The following is a 21536-nucleotide window of genomic DNA, read 5'->3' on the forward strand; positions in this document are numbered from 1 at the left end:
TTTAAAATAAGCTCAAAATTGACTGACAATCATGAAACCATAAACCTTCTAGAACTGGGGAGAAACAATGATATAAAACTTCCGCAATTTGGTATCCAAAATAAATAAATAACCCAATTTAAAAGTGAGCACAGGGATTAAACAGACACTTCTCTACTAATAACATACAAATAATTAACAAGCCTAAGAAATTATGACAAAACATAATATTTTTCACCTTTAAAACAGGGAAGTTCTGTCATTACAGTTACAACACAAATGAACTTTGAGTACATCATACCCAGTGAAATGAGCCATCACAGAAATTCCAACACTGTATGATCCTATCTACATTGAGGTATCTAAAATAATCATGGGAGTTGAGCAACCACTTGGGATACTGACATCTTTGTATCAGTGCCTAGCACAGGCCCAACTCCACTTCTGATCCAGCTTCCTAGCAGGCAGCAGATGTTAGTCCAAGTACTTGGGTTCCTGCCATCCATGTTAACACACCTAGATGGAGTTCTTGATTCCTGTTCTCAGCATAGCCCAGACTTAACTATTATGACCATTTTGTGAGTAACCAGCAGATGGTTGATCTATGCTGCCTTCCAAGATTTTGGTGTAAATGTTAAGATGCTGCTTGGGATGCTCATGTTCCCTATTGAAATACCTGAATTTAAGTCCTGGCCCTGATCTCTATTCTATTTGTATTACTGCAAATACACACCCAATGTGGCGGCATGTGATGGCTCAAGTAGCTGAGTCCTTGCTACTCACAAGGGAAACCTACACTGAGTTATCAGCCTGTGCCATGCCTAGTGATAGGAAGTACCTGAGGGACCTGAACCAATACATGAGAAATGTCTCTTTTAGCTTCTCAAATAAGTAAAATTAACACAAACAAACAAACAAAGCAGAGGCCAGAGTCATGGCACTGTCTGTGGCACTGGCATTCCATAGGGGTGCTGGTTCAATTCCCAGCTGCTCCACTTCCAATCCAACTCCCTGTTATTGGTCTGGGAAAGCAGTGGAGAATAGATCAAGTGCTTGAGCTCCTGCACCCACATAGGAGACCTGGAGGAAGTCCCTGGCTTCAGCCGTTGTGGCAATTTGGGGAGTAAACCAGCTAATAGGATATCTCTCTCTCTCCCTTTCTTAAATAAAAAAGTAGTAAAGATTTTGAGAAAAAAAAAAAAAAGAACAACGGAATAGCATTGTGATGTAGCAAATTAAACTGCTGCCTCCAATGCTGGCATCCAACACGAACAATGGTTTGAGTCCCAACTGTTCAACTTCTTTTTGTTTTAACATTTATTTGTTTTTATTACAAAGTCAGATATACAGAGAGGAGAAGAGACAGAAGATCTTCCATCCGATGATTCATTCCCCAAGTGAGCACAATGGCCAGTGCTGTGCCAATCCGGAGCCAACGAGCCAGGAACTTCCTCCAGGTCTCCCACACGGTGCAGGATCCCAAAGCATTGGGCCGTCCTCAACTGCTTTCCCAGGCCACAAGCAGGGAACTGGATGGGAAGTGGAGCTGTCAGGATTAGAACCGGTGCCCATATGGGATCCCGGTGCGTTCAAGGCGAGGACTTTAGCCACTAGGCCACGCCTCTGGGCCCCTGTTCAACTTCTGATCCAGCTCTCTAGTAATGTGTTGGGAAAGAAACAAAGGATAACTTTAAAGCTCAGGTCCTGTACCCATGTGGTAGACCTGGCTCCTGGCTTTGGTCTGGCCTGGTCCAGTCATCTGAGGAATGAACCAACAAATTGGAAGATCTCTATGACTCTCCCTCTCTCTTTGTAACCGTGCCTTTCATATAAATAAAATACATATTTAAAAGGAAAACGAAACAACAACAAGAAAGTATTTTAGGGGATGAAAAAGTGAACACAGAGATAACAACAGAATGGTATTGTAGAACAGCTGATTAAATTGATGCTGGCATTGGCAGCATCCCATATGTGCACTGCCTCAAGTTACAGCTGACTCATTTCCAATCCATGTTCCCTACTAATGTGCCTGGGAAAGCAGAGCCCAAGTGCTTATACACAGAAAAGTCAAGTACCTCATACAAAGCTATAATTAGCACAATCCAGATTCGATGTCATCTCCATTAATTATTCTCTTGATAATACTGTTTTCCCATCCTTATGATATTGATAAAATGGACTCTACCTTCTTAAAAATGTAAAACATTGGGCTGGTGCTGAGGTGCAGTGTATTAAGCCACTGTCTGTGACACTGACATCCCATACAAGCATTGGTTCAGGTCCTGGCTGATCCACTTCCAATTCAGCTCCCTGCTAATGTGCCTGTAAAAGCAGTGGAAGATGGCCCAAATGCTTGGCTCCCTGCAACCAACACAGGAGGCCTGGATAGAGTTCCAGGCTTCTGGCTTTGACCTGGCCCAGCCCCAACCGTTGAAGGAATTTGGGGAGTAAACCAGCAAACGCAAGATGGAAAATCTCTGACTCTCCCTCTCTCAATAAGTCTGTATTTGCAACAAATACATGAATCTTTAAAAATACAAAAAAAAAAAAAAAAACTCGCAAAAAAACAAAGAAAACATCTGTAACAATTCTAAAAAACTCCATAATATTATTATGATTAGTAGTAATATCATTCAACAGTGTCAATCTTTCCATTAACATTAATTCACACAGAAGAAGAGTCTGTTTTACATCTATAAAGTCTCCTAAAACTTCAAGTAATCTACTATCACCTAAAAAGGCAATTCGGAAGTTTTTAATTAAGAAATGAAAAACATCTAATAAAATTAGTATGCAGTAAGTCATTGGCTCATTGCCATGTAAATGAATATCAATCCCAGTAACAACAGTTTCTATCATTCTGTTATGTTTTTGAGAAACGCCCCCAAAGGAAAATTGTCTCAAAGTCAAAAAACACATAACCACAAATCCAACATGTGACAAACTTACAGCAGAACTCCCCCCAAGAATGCCATTTCTAGATGGCTCCCTTACCAGCTTCCTTTCCTACTGCACTCTCCCTCCCTACGAATTTCCAAATGTTAATGACACTTAGAAAATTCCTTTGTAAAAGTAGTTTTCTAAAAAGAAAAATCTGAAGTTACTTTTTTAGTATATGAAGCATATATTTTCCAACTGTATAAATCTTTTGACAATTATAAAATACTTCAAAATACTAAGCAAAAAAACTGCTCTTTTTGAGGCCAGCACCATGGCTGTGTCAACATCCCAGAGGGGCACTGGTTCATGTCGCAGCTGCTCCACTTCCAGTCCAGCACCCTGATGATGTGTCTGGGAAAGCAGTGGAGAATAGCCCAAGTTCTTGGGCCCCTGTAATCATGAGGAAGATCCAGAAGAAGCTCCTGGCTTCTGGAGCTAACTCATATAGGCCCTGCTCTGGCTGTTGTAGTCAGGTGGGGAGTGAACTAGCAGATGGAAGATCTGTCTCTCCTCTCTCTGTAATTCTGGCTTTCAAATAATAACAAGGAAATAAATCTTAAAGAAAAAAAACACAACAACCCTATTTTAACTTTGAAAAACATCATCTTCAAATGATTCAAGTAACATCAGAGTTTCTCAAGTAATGAAATACACTTTATTCAATTCAGTTATTCTGTTTCTTGAAAGAATAATCTGGAAACATCAGGTTAAAATTGCAAAAAAAAAAAAAAAAAAAGGAGAGCGATATGCTGGCTTAATTCAAGAAAATACTGAGAGTCTTTCCATACAGAAACAGCCTACACTCACTACATTAAGCTCTGCCTAGTAGCAAGTATTAATGGAAAGGTTAGAATACTGTTATATAAAGGAGGTCAGAGGGCACTTGTTGATGACTGACAGCAGTTTCCATACTGCAGTGTAATGGCCTTCAGACTTACCTGTGCTTCCGCAGGTATGTTTCTAGAGTTTCTAAAAGACAACTAGAGTCAATTAAAACTACTTCATCTCTGCATTCCTGGGACATTAGTTCCCATACATCCATCCAACAACCTCTGCAGGAAGAGCAAGTATTAGTGAAAGGAAACAAATATCAAAGGGCAAAACGTTTAAAAAAAGGCAAGAGTAAAGGATTGCTTGATTTTACCTGGCTGTTCCCTGGAAAGGTCCATAATGGAAAATGATCCTACACTTGCTGTCCTTCCTGTGGTCTTCACTACTTCTCTTATCTGTACTTAACTTCTCTGAACTGACACTGCTACTGCTCCCTTCACTGCAGCACAGTACAAAACTTAGTGACACTGAGATAAACTGAAGCAATAATGTCTACAATCTAAATCAAAATAATTATTTAATGCATTAAGATATTAGCTTATGAATTGATTAATCATATTAAATGTTAAACATGTTTATATCTTAATATAAAAATGTTTACTTAACTAGCATGTTTACCTGATAAAATTCAGTAACATTTTAGTTATTCAGATAGCAACTGCTTAATATATTTTTAAGTATTTAACGAGTAAATATACTAAGAATATTCTGACGTCAAAAACACTAGAAGAAATGACAAAATATTTTGATCTCTAAACAATCTTCCATAAATTGAAAATTCTAAGAGGTCTTGATTGATTTATATGATTAGAAATTATTTATTTCTGTCATTCTTATAACTAGTACAAGACAACATAACTCTTATCTTCATTTACATTTACAAATATGGTGATGGGAAAAAAAACAACAGGTTAATCTAATCATATCAAATAAATCTTATATTTACTAAAATGAAGATAGCATACTACAAAGAACACAGAGCCTAAATTAGTAGTTAAGTACTACACAAATAACTTTTTTAAAAAAATAGTAAAAACTTCCCCAACTCCCCTGCCCTACAGGCTTCAATGTGGTACTGGTCATATAGTTTGTTCATTGGCAGATATGCATTTTAAGAGAACTGTTTGTATTTTCCTCAAGGAAAAGATGATTTTTCATGATTCTGAACATCAGGCTCCTCCTGCCTCATCACCTGCAGATCTCACTACAGTCCTATCCATATCCTGGATACTTGAGATGGAAAAAATCTGCAAACCTTGAATTACCCTACTCTGTACAGCTTAGCAGGTACCTTCTCAATCTCCTGCCCAATACACAAAGTCACACACACAATTCCCTACTCCCTCTCACGCCAAGTTTTAGCTTCCCTTACTTTTGGCAACTCAAAGCTCAACTCCTGCTCTATCTTGTGTTTTACTCCCTCCTACTCTCAATTTGCATACTTCCTCTTTATCTAGTAAAGCTGGAGTAATACCCTGGAGCCAAATTAACTTTCAAACTCAAGTTTCTTGTACTCGAGCAAAAGGTTCATCAAGCACAATCAGAACTGGGGAAAATTTATCAAAATATGATTGCATCAGTGTAAAATTAAGCTTTGTAAAAGTTTCACTACTCAAGTCAGTGTTTCATCCATTATCTTTATAAATCTTATGATTTTATGAAACTCCTTTGAAATAAAGCTTTCTGAAAACATATCCTTCCCTTCCACTTCCTTGTTCTACCTGCCAGTGTTTTCCATTTTCAGCTTAATCCAATACATTACACTGCATTCACTTTTTCATCCATCTGATCTGGCATCTGCTTCCATTCAACCACTAGCTCTGCCCATGAAGACCACCAGTTACCACAGTGTTGCCAAGTCCAATGTCCACTTTTGAGTCCTCAATACTGCTGATCAGACCTTCTAGGAACACAACTGTACCTGGCCACTCTCAAGTTTCTTTTCCTGGCTTTTCTTCCACAATCTATTTGAATGTTCCTCCACATTCATCCTTTTATTCTCCTCTTTTCCTCTAGGTTGTCTTGTATATCACTCTCTAAAACAATCCAGAATTATCAGCTTTAATCCTACAACTTTGGCCTAGCCCTCTCCTTTGGATCTCAAACTTATTCTCAGATGACAACCACCTAGGTTTACTTGGGTGGATATGAACATACTCCCATACATGATGACCTAGATGGCTGCTACTTATTAGGCAGAAAACTTACCAACCCTATCATCATTTCCCTGGAAAAAGTCTAAACAAAAAAACTCGGCGATGAGGATTTAACATGGAAACAGACCAAACTGAGGGTAATGGAAGTCAAGTTGGAGGAGTCTTGGTTAAGCAAACTACTGCCTGGCCTGCCATCCACAAAGCTCGTGGGAATAAAGGCACCTCTCTTGATTAAGAGACACTGCTTAAAATAAACCTCATACTGATTCCATATCCAGCAAACAACCTTCTAAAACATTCAACTTCCCATGTATTAGGATCATAGACAGAGGAGGTTATGAAGACCCGAGGGGGTTTGCTTCCTGAATTTTTAAGTTGAGAGATATGCAAGCACAGCTGAACATCAATTTAGCAGGTAGACTGCTAACACAGCAAAATCGCTGAGGACAAATCAGGAGATGGACTTGAGAGCAAAGGTGGAAGGACGGGTCTGCACAGGGTGGAAGCAATAGTACCAGTGTGCAAGACATGGGGGTATCCACTGCATTTTAGCTCCTCAATGGATAATGCAACAACAAGTACAAGGCAAGCTTTCACTGCACCATACCACCACCCTGTGCTTCAAGCCAATAGGTTATTCTCTAAGCAAAAAAAAAAAAAATCACACTAAATTTTGCATTTAAGAGAGTCAGAAATTCTCTGAAGGTTGATAGGTCCAGTGTGTAGACAGCAAGTATTCTTAGAAACCGACTTTAGGCTGTGTGGAGCTTTACTGGCTTAGCGTTCTTCTACAATTAGGGATCGTGCAGCGAGTGGCTGTTGGACACTTACTACCATAAAGACTTTTTCAGACATGGGAAATAGGAATATGAATGATATGTTAGAATATTACAGTTAAACCTATTAACTGTTATAATGACAGTATGGTTATGAAAGAAAATGTCCCTGTATTTAGAAACATGGACACAAGTAGAATACATGAGCCTTCAGATCTGCTTTAAAATACTTGAACAAATAAAAAGGTATATAAATGAATCTGGGTGAAGATACATAGTTTGGTTTGTCTTTAGATTTTCTGTTTGTCAGTAGTTAAAGTTAAATTTTCTAACAGTTTTCCTGTTTCAAGAACAAGCCAAAGCAAAAACAAAAACCTTGGCTAAAAGATTAACACAGTACTACTTAAACATCCAAGTCTTTATATTAGAGAAGAAAATGCCTGTGACAGGGCTGCCATTGACACCAATGAGTTATTAAAAAATTAACTTTAATTCATAACTACAGTTTTGTATCACCTCATTCTCTTAGGGAAAAAATGTTACTTTTTTTAGAAACTCCCTTCAAATTCCATGAATTCTCCTTGCCATCCCCTCCCCACGCAATTTTGTAGGGCATATTCTGTTACTGGCCTTAAATACTGTAGCAACTAACCAACAAGAAAACTGCAAATTTGTTACATAAAGAAACATAGCTGTAAATGACTCAAGATTTTTAAAAAATCCTTGTTCAATTATAAAGGACAGGAAAAAAGAAAGAAAAATTGTTTATATATTATGACTATAATACAGATCAAAGAATGATATCACTACTTTAAAAACTTTACTATTACTTATATAAATATCAATACAAAGATTTCAACCATTTTCCTCTAAACATAACTTATACAAGGAAAAAAAGTTTAAGATCAAAACTGTTTGGTGACCCTCTATATTTCAATGCCAAAAGGACTACAGGTTATGGGGGACATAATAATTTCAACCCATGTCACAGACTATAAATTTAGCAACTAAAACTAGCAGTGCATTTTTAAAACAAAACATGAGCATCTATAATTTTAATGACGACAAACTATCTTATTATTCAATTCTACTTACCCCAAAGGTTTTGGCTTATGGGTATCTAAGGAGTGCAACTGACATCTTTTGTTCTTCTTACTTTTTGGAATAGCATCTATCATGTCATTTAGTTTGGACCTGATTAAAAATACAACATAAGGGTCTGATGTATATTTAAAGTAAATATTAACATCTACCTTGAATATTTATTACTAAAGAAATTCTAAACCCAAGCAACTTCCACATTCATCCTTCCTCTCTATTTCCAGAATATCAAACTAGTTTGGAGGCTGACCCTATTCTTCTCTGCACTTTTTCTCCACACTTTATCTCTCAGTCCCAGTGTCCCCGGCGGGAATCCACGTCCTACACAACTCTTGGCTACCCTTCCTTAGTTGACATCATTATCTAAAGACATAATATCACCAATCATATGCCATCAATGGAAATTTTATACAAATATGGACTATTACTGCTGGTATCTACACTCTACATCCAAGCAATTAGCAAAACCCACCAACTCTTTTGAATAAATCTAGAATCTAATCACTTATCACCTCCATCAACATGCTTATCCAACCTCCCAACCCCTTGCTTAGCCAACTGTAATTGGCAGCCTCCTACAGGGTCTCCTTGTGCTAACTCTTGCCTTTATATTCTAGCAGCTAGTGAGTCTCTTTTAAAACATCAACACAGATTATGTGATTTCTCTGCTAAGACAGCTCCAAGGTGGGCCCAGCAATGGCTCAACTGGCTAATCCTCCTCTTTCAAGCACCAAGATCCCATATGGGCACGAGTTTGTGTCCCGGCTGCCAGAATTCCCATCCAGCTCCCTGTTTGTGGCCTGGGAAAGCAGTCAAGGATGGACCAAAGCCTTGGGACCCTGCACCCGCATGGGAAACCCTGAGGAAGCTGGTTTGGCTCCAGCTGTTGCAGCCATCTGGGGAGTAAACCAGCAGATCGAAGATCTTTCTGTCTCTCCTCCTCTCTGTAAATCTAACTTTCCAATAAAAATAAATGTTAAAAAACAAAACAAAACAAAACAAAAAACTTCTAGGCTTCTTTCCCTAGGCAAAATCAAACTCCAAAACCTTGGGCCGGTGTTGGGCAGGTAAAGCTGCCATCTGTAATGTCAGCATTCCATATCAGTGGCGCTTTGTGTCCTGGCTGTGCCACTTTTTTTTTTTTTTAAGATTTATTTATTTTTTGGAAAGTCATATATACAAAAAGCAGGAGAGACTGAGAGGAAGATCTTCCGTCCGATGATTCACTCCCCAAGTGTGCGCAATAGCCAGTGCTATGCCAATCCAAAGCCAGGAGCCAGGAACTTCTTCCGGGTCTCCTACACAGGTGCAGGGTCCCAAAGCTTTGGGCCATCCTCAACTGCTTTCCCAGGCCACAAGCAGGGAGCTGGATGGGAAGTCAAGCTGCCGGGATTAGAACTGGTGCCCATATGGGATCCCAGCACATTCAAGGCAAGGACTTTAGCTACTAAGCCATCACGCCCGGCCTGGCTGTGTCACTTCTGACCCAGCTCCCTGCCTAGGAAAGCAGCAAAAGATGAACCAAGCTTTTGGACACCTGCTACGCACGTAGCAGACCTAGATGTAGCTACTGGCATTTGCTTGGCCCAGTCTTGGCTATTGAGCAGCCATTTAGGTAATGAACCAGCAGATAAACAAATAAATCTTAAAATTCCAGGGTCATTTTCACTTTTCCTCTTGCCACTATGGTAGAGGACTAGGGTCTTTTTACTTTTCCTCCTGCCACTATGGCAGGGGATAAGGGTCTTAACTATCTCAGAGCCCCCTCCCGTCACTAGGACAGGAGTTTCCTTTCTCAACTTTTCTAATAAATCTTGCTTTAAAACTAAAAAAAAAAAAAAAAATCCAGAGTGTCTCCTATCTACTCCAGGTTTAGTTCCTAGACCACTTCTCCTTTCCTATTCATAGTCACTGAATGATAACTATGAATTAAAACAAATTTATACTCTAGGCCAGACTTCTCTGAACTTTTCATAAATGTCCATCTGGTACCTCAAACTTAACACATTCAAAAGTGAGACCTGAAAAACTGTTCCTTAAGTCTTGCTAATCTCAGCACACAGAAACTGTCTACCTTACAGACAACGAATCATTCTCGATGCCTTTCTTCACAACTAATCTACCCAATACCTTGTTGGCTTATTCCTCAAACTATATCCACGATTCCACCATGTCTCACTACCTTCACAGCCACTCCTGGTCTCCATCCCCACCGTTGCAGGCACTGGGCACTGAATGCCTTCTATTTCTGTGCTCCCAACCCCTGCCTTTGTACACTTCCGTCCCACATCACCTTCTTCTCGGTCAAACTTCAAGTCACACTGTATCACTCGCACCTGCTCAGGACTCTACCAAAGTTTCCTGTCTCACTACAAGGAAAAACAAAGGTCTTCAGGACCATCTTTTACTACTGTTCCCTTTATCCATCTGGCTGCAGCCAGAGCAGATCCCCTGCTTTTCCTTAGATGTGTCCCACACGGACACAAAAGCAACACCTCACTCATCACTTCTTAATTTCTTCTCTGTCTACCTCCAGATCACTATTCGGCTCCCTTTCTCTTCATTCAAGTTATAGTCAAGGTCATTTTATCAGAAGAGTCTTTCCTAATTGCCCTCAAAATTGAATGCTTGTCACTCATTCTCTAGTCCTTTTACTGTTTACTTTTTCCTAACTTAATGTACCTAATAAATCATTTGTTTATATCTCTCTCACCTCACACGAAAGCACAAGCTGTATATTCACTGGCACATAGAAATCATAAAATAATTCCCTCCCCACCCCTCTTAAGAGAGAAAGCTACCACTGTCATCAAGCTGTTTTAAAAAATTGAACAAACTCATTTTCCACTCAATGATTATACGTACCCATGTACATAAAATAACGTATACAGCTTCTTTGCATCCGTCATGCAACTTCGGGTTACAGATAGGACCCCCTTGGGTCCCACAGTCAGTGGTTCCAGGGCAGGATTTCCGGACTCTACAAGCTGGGAAAAGAGGCGCTCCACACTGCGCCGACAGCCAACACATGGCACGAGCTGAGAAAGTGCACTTAGGACTTCACGTGATGTCACCACCATGGCAATACCTAGGTCTTGTTGCTTAAGCATACTATGTCGCTGAGAAAAAAAAAAGAAGAGAGAGAGAAAAAAATGAAAAGGCCTTAAGAAAGACATAAAATTATTCTTTGTTATACTGGTTCCTATCCCGTGCAAAATAGTCTGGACACCTATATTTGCAACTGAATTTTAAAAAGCAAGGTAATAACACTTTGTCCACACTACCCTGAGTTGATTTCATAAGTTTCCCTAATGCAGAACTTAGAATGTAAGAAATTCTGCTTAGAGTGCCAACATTAAACAGTATATGTCCCAGCACAGCAAAAGGAAGCCTGCATCTAGAAATTCAGGGCTTGTATTACAAGTATTAACTCTAGCACTCTCACCTGGAAAAAAAAAAAAGAGGAAGTAAAGAAAGATTTAAAAAAATACAGGCACAACTCAGCTTTATTATGCCTTTCCTTCTTTATTTTTCAACAATACACTATGTTTAACCACAGAAGTCAAGTCAGGATGGTGATCATGCAGAGCAGTGAATCTCAACCTGAAGGTCTGGACAGCTGTATTATTGATTAGCGGGAGAGAATAAAGCCTATCTTACCTACACAGGAGCCTACAGTGAGTAACTAACATGAAGGTATGTGAGAATGTTATCTGTTGGTTTAACAAAGCAGGAAAGTGACTGAGAAACCAGGGCAGGGAGCAGGAGGAGCCACAACACTAGCCAGTTCACCTTAGGACCAGAACAGCAATCAGACAGTGTTGGACAGGCTGCAGCACCCACCAACAGGAGCTGGAACAGGGGGCAGACTAGACTAGGCCAGGTTGCACAATAAGATTGCAGACACTGAGGCGAGGCAAGTCATGCCAGCCTGGGCCCAGTGGAGCCTGGGTTTGTGGGTCCCAGGGATGGGGGATCCCAGGGCTCAGATAATTTGGCTCATGTCCTGGGGTCCACCTGCATGATTGGGGCTGGGTTTCTGAGCCCCAGGGATGGGGGAACCGGTGGGGTTTAGGTCGTGGACCCAGATCCTGGGGCCTGCCTTCTTGGTGGGTGTTGAGTTCATGAGCCTCAGGGGTGGGGAATCCAGCAACACTTGACACGCCTAGCCTGGGTCCTTGGACTCGCCTGCAAGAACATGTCCTACTTAATGAAAAAGGTGGAGCAGTGGAAACAGGCCCTGTTGTAAAAGGAGAATATGGGGCCCAGAGCCGTGGCCTAGTGGCTTAAGTCCCCTTGAATGTGCCGGAATACCATATGGGCGCTGGTTCTAATCCCGGCAGCTTGACTTCCCATCCAGCTCCCTGCTTGTGGCCTGGGAAAGCAGTCAAGGACTGCCCAAAGCTTTGGGACTCTGCACCCATGTGGGAGACCTGGAAGAAGTTCCTGGATCCTGGCTTCAGATCGGCATAACATCGACCGTTGCACTCACTTGGGGAGTGAATCATCGGATGGAAGATCTTCCTCTCTGTCTTTCCTCCTCTCTGTATATATGACTTTCCAATAAATAAATAAATCTTAAAAAAAAAAAAAGGAGAATATGGAAGCTCATTCGGTGCTGTAGCAGAAGAACAGAACTAACTGGACAACTACCCCAAACAATGACAGCAAAAAAGTCTCAGCGAATGGAGCCAATGGACATTGGGAGGGTGACATCATCCTCGGGTCGGTGAAATCGACAGCATTTCAGAACTGTCCAAACCACCTGGACAGAACCCTGGGAACATGTAACACTGAGACTCTGGGTTGATATGAGGTGGCAGTTCCTCATCCCTGGGAACTGGGATGTGGGGAAAGTAGTGAGTGGTTTCCCCTTTTATCTCTCTCCTCCCCCCAGAAACAAGAAATAGCAAATTTAGAAGCAATCAATATACCCAATTTTCCCTACATCTCGATCTTTCCACCCTGATCCAACATGTAATCATTATAAAAAATAAAATTTATATAAAATTTTTTTAAAAAGTGACTGAAGATCATGGCTGGAGAAAAATGGGTAAAACTCCAGTCAGTAGCTTCTAACTGATGGGAGTTAAAAATTGTACTAAAATCAACACTGTCATATTTACTAAAATATTTACTATTTGTATTTCATTCTACTTTCTTTAAAGAAAGCAACAGTTTTGAAATAAACAAACAAGTTACCGTCTGTATCTTAAGCACATTTTTAAGCATATTTTTAAAATACTTCAAATCTCATGAGATACATAAAAAATCAGTTCACAATGAATTAACTTTTTTTAATTGTTTTTTTGATATAATTTAGTTGATGCTGGGCTTTCCCTTCCCTCTCCCAATGGATTAATTTTATAAACTTAAAATAATTACTATGGAGGAAAACCTACAGTTTTTTTTTTTTTTTAACATACAGATTCTTAACAAAAAGCTGTATACTCTTCTCTTTAAAGAACTGGGAAAGATGGCCCGCTGAAATTAAGAACTGCACAATCTCAATAGGACTAAAAGTCAGGTACATAACTGTACTGACTGTAGCAGTCAAAGAGAAAGCAGTGTCAGTATACCCTGCAGACCTGGGTAGTACTCGGAAAAATTATTATTAATAACGAACTTTAACACACACACACACACCAACAAAAGCACCAATTGTAAAAATTACCTGAATGAACTGCTTTAGTTGCGCACCATTGTTCTGATGCCCATCAAGGTTTAACACATTGTCAGGAAATTCCATCACCATCTGAAAAAGTAAACAGAACAGAAATAAACTATTTCATCCTCTTCCAACATCTGATGTAGCCTATTTTATGAAGTCATAGGCCAAAAACAGACCCCAAAAGCTAGAATTATCTTTAAAAAATCTAAAACATACAAGTTTCTAAATGATACAGTCATTAGGAACAAGGACACTGAAGTTAGACAAGACTTCAGAAACAAGCTCTAACATTGAAACAATTTCTCTAACTCTAGGAAACTAACTCGTTTCCTGAATTTTCTTCATAAAATCTATTTTATGGAGTCAGTGCTGTGGCACAGTGAGTTAACCCTTTGCCTGTGGTGTTAGCATCCCATACAGACATTGGTTTGAGTCCCAGCTGTTCCAATTCTGATCCTGCTTCCTGCTAAGGTGCCTGGGACTGGCAGATGGAAGATCCCTTTCTGTTTTTCTCTTTTTAACTAAAAAAACAAATTATTTATTTGAAAGGCAGAGTTATAGGGGCAGAGGCAAGAGAAACAGAAATCTCCCATCTGTTGGTTTCCTCCCTAAATGACTGACTGCTACAGTCAGAGCTGAGTCAAGCTGGTCTGCCACATGCGAGCAGGGGCCGAAGCATTTAGGCCATCTTCCACTGCTTTTTCAGGCACAACAGCATGGAGCTGGAGTGGAAGTCAACCAGTGGTTACTTAATCAGTGCCAGAATGGGATGTCAGCACAGCACAAGAAAATTTAACTTGATATACATAATTCAGTCTTTCCCACTTCCTTATTTGTACAATGAGATTAGGTAATACTTTAGTGTTTTTTTTGAAGATTTATTATATTTTTATTGCAAAGTCAGATATGCAGAGAGCAGGAGAGACAGAGAGGAAGATCTTCTGTCCAATGATTCACTCCCCAAGTGACCCCAATGGCTGGTGCTATGCCGATCCTAAGTCAGGAGCAAGGAACTTCCTCCTCCAGGTCTCCCACACGGGTGCAGGGTCCCAAGGCTTTGAGCCGTCCTTGACCGCTTTCCCAGGCCACAAGCAGGGAGCTGGATGGGAAATGGGCTGCCGGGATTAGAACCGGCGCCCATATGGGATCCCAGCACATTCAAGGCGAGGACTTTAGCTGCCAGGCCATGGCTCTGGGCCCCTAGGTAATACTTTTTTAGTAGGCATCTCACAACATTGTTTTAGGATTATATTTTCAAGTGTTTGTTACAATGGCCACTAACATCATTTTTAAGTAAAATAATCTGTTACTTTCTGTCATTCTTTGTACTTATGGAATACGTGTAAATCTTCAATTGTTTTAAAAATGCACACCTCTGGGCCCGGCGGTGTGGCCTAGATCCAGGTTCCGGGCTTGGGCTTGATTCAGACCTGGCTATTACAGTCATCTAGGAAGAACAGGTGATCTTTCTTTGTTTTCAAATATATAAGAAAATGATGGACCCCGCAAGGTAGCCTAGCAGCTAAAGTCCTTGCCCTGCACGGGCCGAGATCCCATATATGCACTGGTTCTAATCCTGGACACCACGCTTCCCATCCAGCTCCCTTCTTCTGACCTGGGAAAGCAGTCGAGGATGGCCCGTGTGGGACCCTGCACAGGTGTGGGAGACCCAGAGGAGGCTCCTGGCTCCCGGCTTCAGATCGGTGCAGCTCCAGCTGTTGTGACCATTTGGGGAGTGAATCAGCAGACAGAAAATCTTTCTCTCTGTCTCTCCTTCCTTCTGTATATTGGACTTTCCAATAATCATAAATAAAGGTAAAAAAAATAAGTAAGTAAGAAAGAAAGAGAGAGAGAGAGAAAGAAAAAGAGAGAGAGAGGAAGGAAGGAAGGAAGGAAGGAAGGAAGGAAGGAAGGAAGGAAGGAAGGAAGGAAGGAAGGAAGAAAGGAAGGAAGAATTTTAAAAACTTATGGGACCAGTATTACAAAGCCACTGCCTGCAAAGTCATCCTCTGTGCTCCACTGCCAATTCAGCTACCTGCTAATGTGCCTGGGAAAGCAAAAGATGGCCCAAGTACGTGGGTTCCTACTACTCACAAGGAAGCACAGTGAAGATCAGGAAGAAGTTCCTGGCTAAGGCCTATTCCGGCCCCAAATGTTGCAGCCATTTGGGGAGTGAAAAGGTAGGTGGAAGATCGCTTTCTCTCTCTAACTCTGCCTTTCAAATAAATATATACATCTTTTATTTAATTCAGGCAAGCCTGGGTGCAATAGCCTAGTGTCTTACAAGTGCTGGCTCCCATATGAGTACTGGTTCATTCCAAGCTATTCCACTTTTCACCCAGCTCCCTGCCTGTGGCCTGGGAAAGCAGAAAAGGACGGCCCAAAGCCTTGGCACCCTGCACCCGCGTGGGAGACCCCGAAGATCCTGGTTCCGGATAATCTCAACTCCAGCCACTTGAGAAGTAATCAACAGATGGAAGATCTTCTCTGGTTTTTCCTATTCTCTGTAAATCTGACTTTCCAATAGTAATAAAAATATAATAAATGAGAAATAAATTTTTTAGATTACAACCTTAAAAATTCACTGTAAAGGGAAATGGGATTTCAAATTAAAACTGTTTCAAGGTGTCACATAATGGGAACCAAAAATTAGCATAATCACTGATCTGTGACACCAGATTTTAAGAAGTATCATAGTTAAATATCATCAAGAAAAGAGCTGCTTCAACAGATAAAATGCCAGGAAAGATAAAAACCCAATTTCCTAAGTGTTAAAACACATGCTTTCAGAACAACGAAATAAAGTACCATTGTCAGATCTTAACTAAAACAATGTTCTAGAGAGCAAACACACTGTGCTAGAACAGGCATATCTACACGATAAAGACTGGAAACTCCTACATACTCAGAGTGAAACTAGGATAGAGAACACTTTGAGGCAAAAACAAACAGAATCCCACTTGACTGAATGCAGTCCTAGAGCCTTTCCTTCTCCAACCCACAGCACCAACATCCGCTTCTTGAACAACCATTTCTTTCCCTCCACGTTAGAAATGAGAACCTTAAAGCACTCCTGAGGCTTCATTAACAAACCAATGGGGCTAGGTATCCGGGCTCAGCATCCGTGCAGCAAAATTAATTATCAAGAGCTGAAATAAAACATTAAATGCTAAACTTTTAACAAATGTTAACCACTGAATGCCCCCATACATAGGCTGCCATACATTACCTTTTATAAACTCGCAGTTTAAAATGTATCAGTTTCGACTTCCTTTTAGATTAGTTTGAATTACAGGGTGAACTATGCAGTCAAGAAATATTGCAGTTCAGTGGTACATATCAACAATGTTATAACAAAGGCTCTTATACTCTGATCCACTGATCCAGAAACTCCACACAGAAATCTGAGAAAACAAACTGCAACCTAAGATTTACACATGAGGGGCCAGTGTAGTGGTGTGCAAGCTAAACTTTGACCAGTGATACCTGGATGCCATCTGGGAATCAGTTCGAATCCTATCTGTTCCACTTCTGATTCATTCCCTGCTTATGGCCTGGGAAAGCAGTCGGGGATGGCCCAAAGCCTTGGGACCCTGCACCCACGTGGGAGACAGAGACCCAGAAGAGGCTCCTGGTTCCTGGTTTCAGATCGGCTCAGCTCCAGCCATTACAGCTGCGGATAGAAGATGTTCTTCTCTGTCTCTTCTCAGTATATCTGATTTTCCAATAAAAAATAATAAATAAATCTTAAAAAAAAAAAAAGACCAAGAGCTTAAACTCTTGCCACCCATATACAATATCCAAATGGAATTCCAGGCTACTGGATTTCGATTGGCACAGCCTTGGCCATTGTGGCCACTGAAGGACTTACTCAGTAGATGAAAAAAATCTATCTTCCATCATTTTTCTCTCTGTAACTTCACCTTTCAATTAAATAAATTTAAACAATCAATCAAATAAGGCTACAATCTCTCTAAGTCCAATAATGGAAGAATTATTATGGAATGTAATACAGCAGAACATCATACTTATTAAAATATTTAAGGATGACAAAATGTTCTCAATATATCTGGTAGAAAATAACAGGCCATAAAATCTTTTTTATTTTTAAAGATTTATTTATTGGAAAGTCAGATATACAGAGAGGAGGAGAGACAGAGTAAAAGATCTTCCCTCCAATGATTCACTCCCCAAGTGAGCCGCAACGGCCGATGCTATGCCAATCCGAACCCAGGAGCCAGGAACTTCTTCCAGGTCTCCCACACTGGTGCAGGGTCCCAAAGCTATGGGCTGTCCTTGACTGTTTTCCCAGGCCACAAGCAAGGAGCTGTATGGGAAGTGGAGCCACTGGAATTAGAACCAGCGCCCATATGAGATCCCGGGTGTTCAAGGCGAGGACTTTAGCCGCTAGGCCACGGCTCTGGGCCCCACAGGCCATAAAATGTTCCAGAATGTATCAACTCCACAACTATGTGTGTATCCATGCAGAATTACACCAAATTCTGCTAATTTCTAGAAAGTAGGACTAACTGTAATGTGTTTTTAAAGATTTATCCTTGGGCCCGGCACGATAGCCAAGTGGCAAAATTCCTTGCCTTGCATATGCTGGGATCCTATGTGGGCACCAGTGTGTGTCCCAGCTGCTCCACTCCAAAGCTTTGGGACTCTGCACCTGCGTAGGAGACCTGAAAGAAGCTCTTGGCTCCTGGCTTCGGATCAGCTCCAGCCCCGGCCATTGCAGCCACTTGAGAGTAAATCAGCAGAAAGATCTTTCCTCTCTCCTCTCTGCAAATCTGACTTTCCAAGAAAGATAAAATAAATCTTTTAAAAATATATATCCATTTATTTGAAGGGCCGAATGGCAGAGAGCGCGAGAGCCAGGGCAGGGCCAGGCTGACGTCCCCAGGCAGGCTCTCCGGCTGCTTCCCGTGTGGTCGTGTGGTCAGTAGGCACACGTGTGCTCCCAGCTCCACCTCCTGCCTCTCAGGTATACTAGCAGGAATCTGGCTCACAAGCATGGGGTAACCAAAACTCAAACCAGGCATCCCAGCATGAGGAACAGGTATCCAGAGCAAGGCTTACCTGCTGTGCTACAAGGGCTGCCCCAAGCAACTTGATCTGTGATTACGTTTTATGATTATCAGGAGTATGGACTTAAATTATTTAAAAAACAAAAAAATAAAAGCAAAACAAACTATAGCAGAGTAAAGCCGCCACCTGCCACACCAGCATCCCAAATTATTGTCAATTTGAGTCCTGGCTACTCAACTTCCGATCCACTTGGGGAGAATGAGCAGATGGAAGCTCTTTCTGTCTCTCTGTATCTCCTTCTCTCTGTAGATCTGCATTCCCAATAAAAAATAAATATTAGGAAAAAAAATGTAGGGCCTAGAGTGATGGTTCAATGGGCTAATCCTCTTCCCTTAAGTGCCAGAATGCCATATGGGCATAAGTTCATGTCCCAGCTATTCCATTTTACATCCAGCTCCCTGTTGTGGCCTGGGAAAGCAATAGAGGATGGCCCACAGCCTTGGGACCCTGTACCCGAATAGGAGACCCGGAAGAGGCTCCTGGCTCCTGGCTTCAAATCAGCTCAGCTCAGGCTGTTGAGGCCGCTTGGGGAGTGAATCAGCAGATGGAAAATTTTTCTTTCTCTTCTAAATTACCTTTCCAATAAGAAACAAAAATACTCTATAAAAATGCAAAATAAAGTAGATTCTAACACTTAGGATAGATGCTTGGATTAATCATTGTTAGTGAGGACACCACCTCCCGGATCACAGGGCCTGGGCTGGAGTTCCAGCTCTGCTTCCAATGAGCTTCCTGCTTGTATGTCGCCTGGGAAGGTAGTAGAGACGATAGCACAGGCATGTGGGTCCCTGTCAGCCACAGGGAGATCTGTGCTAAGCCCCCGGCTCCTGGCTTGAGCCTGACCCGGAACCTGACTGTGGCAGTCATCTGAGAGTAAATCAGTGGGAAGATCTCTCTGTCCCTGTCTTCAAAAAAAGTAATAATTAAACTGTACCTCTTTAAATGTGTCTCTGAAATAAAATCTACATGAACTCTGATGTTTTATACTTTTTTAAATTTTCAAAACTTTTATTTGAATAACAAAGTAACAAAGATCTTCCGTCTGCTGGGTCACCGCCCAAATGCTCATGGCAGCCAGAAATGCAGAGGTGCAAAGCCAGGAGCCTGGAGCGTCTTCCGGCTCTGTGGTGGATGCAGGAGCCCAACCATTTGGACCCTACCCCCCTGCCTTCCCAGGCTGTCCGCAGGGAGCTGGAACCACTCAACTCAAAGCAGTGCTCCAATGGGATGCTGGCACTGCTGGCTTAGCCCACTAGGCCACGGCATCAGCCCTACTGTCTTATATTTCCTTTTTTCCCCTAAAACTTATTTTTATTGGAAAAGCAAATATACAGTGGAGAGCTAGGGAGACCTTCCATCAGCTGGTTCATTCCTGAAGTGTCTGCAATGGCCAGAGCCAAGCCACTCTGAAGCCAGGAGCCACAAGCTTCCTCCAGGTCTCCCATGCGGGTGCAGGGTGCCAAGGCTTTGGGCCATCCTCTATTGTTTTCCCAGGCCACAAGCAGGGAGCTGGATGGGAAGAGAATCAGCCAGGGCACAAACTGATACCCATATATGGGATCCTGGTGCATTCAAGGCAAAGACTTTAGCCAACAGGCTACTGCATTGGGCTCTATTTTACTTTTTTAAAATCTATTTTTAAAATTATTTTTATTGGGCCTGGTGTGACAGCATAGTGGTTAACATCTTCACCTTAAACGTGCCAGGATCCCATATAGGTGCTGGTTCTAATCCCGGCAGCCCAATTCCCATCCAGCTCCCCGCCTGTGGCCTGGGAAAGCAGTCGAGGACGGCTCAAAGCTTTGGGACCCTGCACCCGCGTGGGAGACCTAGAATAGGCTCCTGGTTCCTGGCTTCAGATTGGTTCAGCTCCAGCCACTATGGCTGCTTGGGGAGTAAACCATCAGATGGAAGATCTTCCTCTCTGTCTTCCCTCCTCTCTGTATATCTACCTTTAAAAATAAACCTTTAAAAAAATTATTTTTATTATTGTTTTTTCATACAGTTTCACAAGCTCTAGGATTCCCTACTCCCATTCCCCTATTTTATATTTCTAAGAACAGTAAATAACATTTTGATCACACAGTATAACACCTTCCTTTACAGTCCACCTATTTACTTAAGAGGTTTTTTTTAATATATCAGCGTCATGCTCAAGTATTCAAATCCACTAAACTAACACAGTAATCTTTTTAATATGGATACAACAGATTACATAAAAGAGGAGGCTGTTTTCTTCACACACCAGCTTCTTAATTTCATTTTACAAATCCAAGCTACAACTGCCAATTTAACTAAGACTAGGGTTTTCCCCACAACCCATCCGTTACTAAAATGGTAAAAATCTGTAACTATAAACTATAGACATTGTAAATAGACTGTAACATTTAGTTGCTAGCAAGCTTCTGCACTTTACAAAAAACAACAACAACAAAAAAACCCACAAGGTTTTCTCAATGAATACCTACAGGACCCTTGGAACGAAAATCAAAACAAATGTTAACTTCATACACACACTGCTACCAAACCATTAATACATCAGCACTGAACACAGAGAGCTCCCCTCCTCCAACAGGTGCTTTGTGCAAGAATGGTCCCGATACACTGTGTGCAGCTATGACGAGAATTTTCATTACATCCAATGACTGTGCAGAAGCACCAAGGCAAATAGAATCTGTCACTCGTTGGCTAACAATGGAAACCCACTACAAAACAAAGAAAAACTGTATTTTTACTCAAGTGAACTGTTAGAGATAATTAAAATTAACTGAAATTTTATTTGCCTAGGTCCCCAGTACACAAAACAGTATATGCAAAATTCAACCACCATCAGACACAGTGCAAGGCCACATCTGTGCGGGAAATTTTGGAAAGTCACAGCACTGTGGTAAGAACAGGGTATAAGAGCACCCCAAAGTCAGCCATGTTAAAGTGGTAATGACTCAAAGAGGTGCTAAGGTGCTACAGTCACCTTAAAGACGAAGATGG

At 41.2% G+C, this 21536-nt stretch overlaps 1 protein-coding gene across 4 annotated transcripts in view; it reads right to left on the reverse strand.

The window, feature by feature from the left end:
* The window catches only part of GGNBP2 (gametogenetin binding protein 2), a 37912-nt gene that overhangs the window by 14345 nt on the left and 2031 nt on the right, over positions 1-21536 (reverse strand). For 2 of the 4 annotated variants that reach the window (XM_041000241.1, XM_041000242.1), the window contains exons 2-6: positions 13461-13541; positions 10652-10905; positions 7781-7879; positions 4067-4192; positions 3861-3974 (exon numbers count right to left, since the gene is read on the reverse strand). In XM_041000241.1, coding sequence (XP_040856175.1) covers positions 3861-3974; positions 4067-4192; positions 7781-7879; positions 10652-10905; positions 13461-13541 — 674 coding nt within the window. The remainder of the gene's footprint in view (positions 1-3860; positions 3975-4066; positions 4193-7780; positions 7880-10651; positions 10906-13460; positions 13542-21536) is intronic. The other 2 variants (XM_041000244.1, XM_041000243.1) reach the window with 1 other exon arrangement.

The sequence above is a fragment of the Ochotona curzoniae genome, unplaced genomic scaffold (assembly GCF_017591425.1).
Source record: "Ochotona curzoniae isolate NIBS_2020 unplaced genomic scaffold, NIBS_Ocur_1.0 scaffold_2453, whole genome shotgun sequence".
NCBI lineage: Eukaryota > Metazoa > Chordata > Mammalia > Lagomorpha > Ochotonidae > Ochotona > Ochotona curzoniae.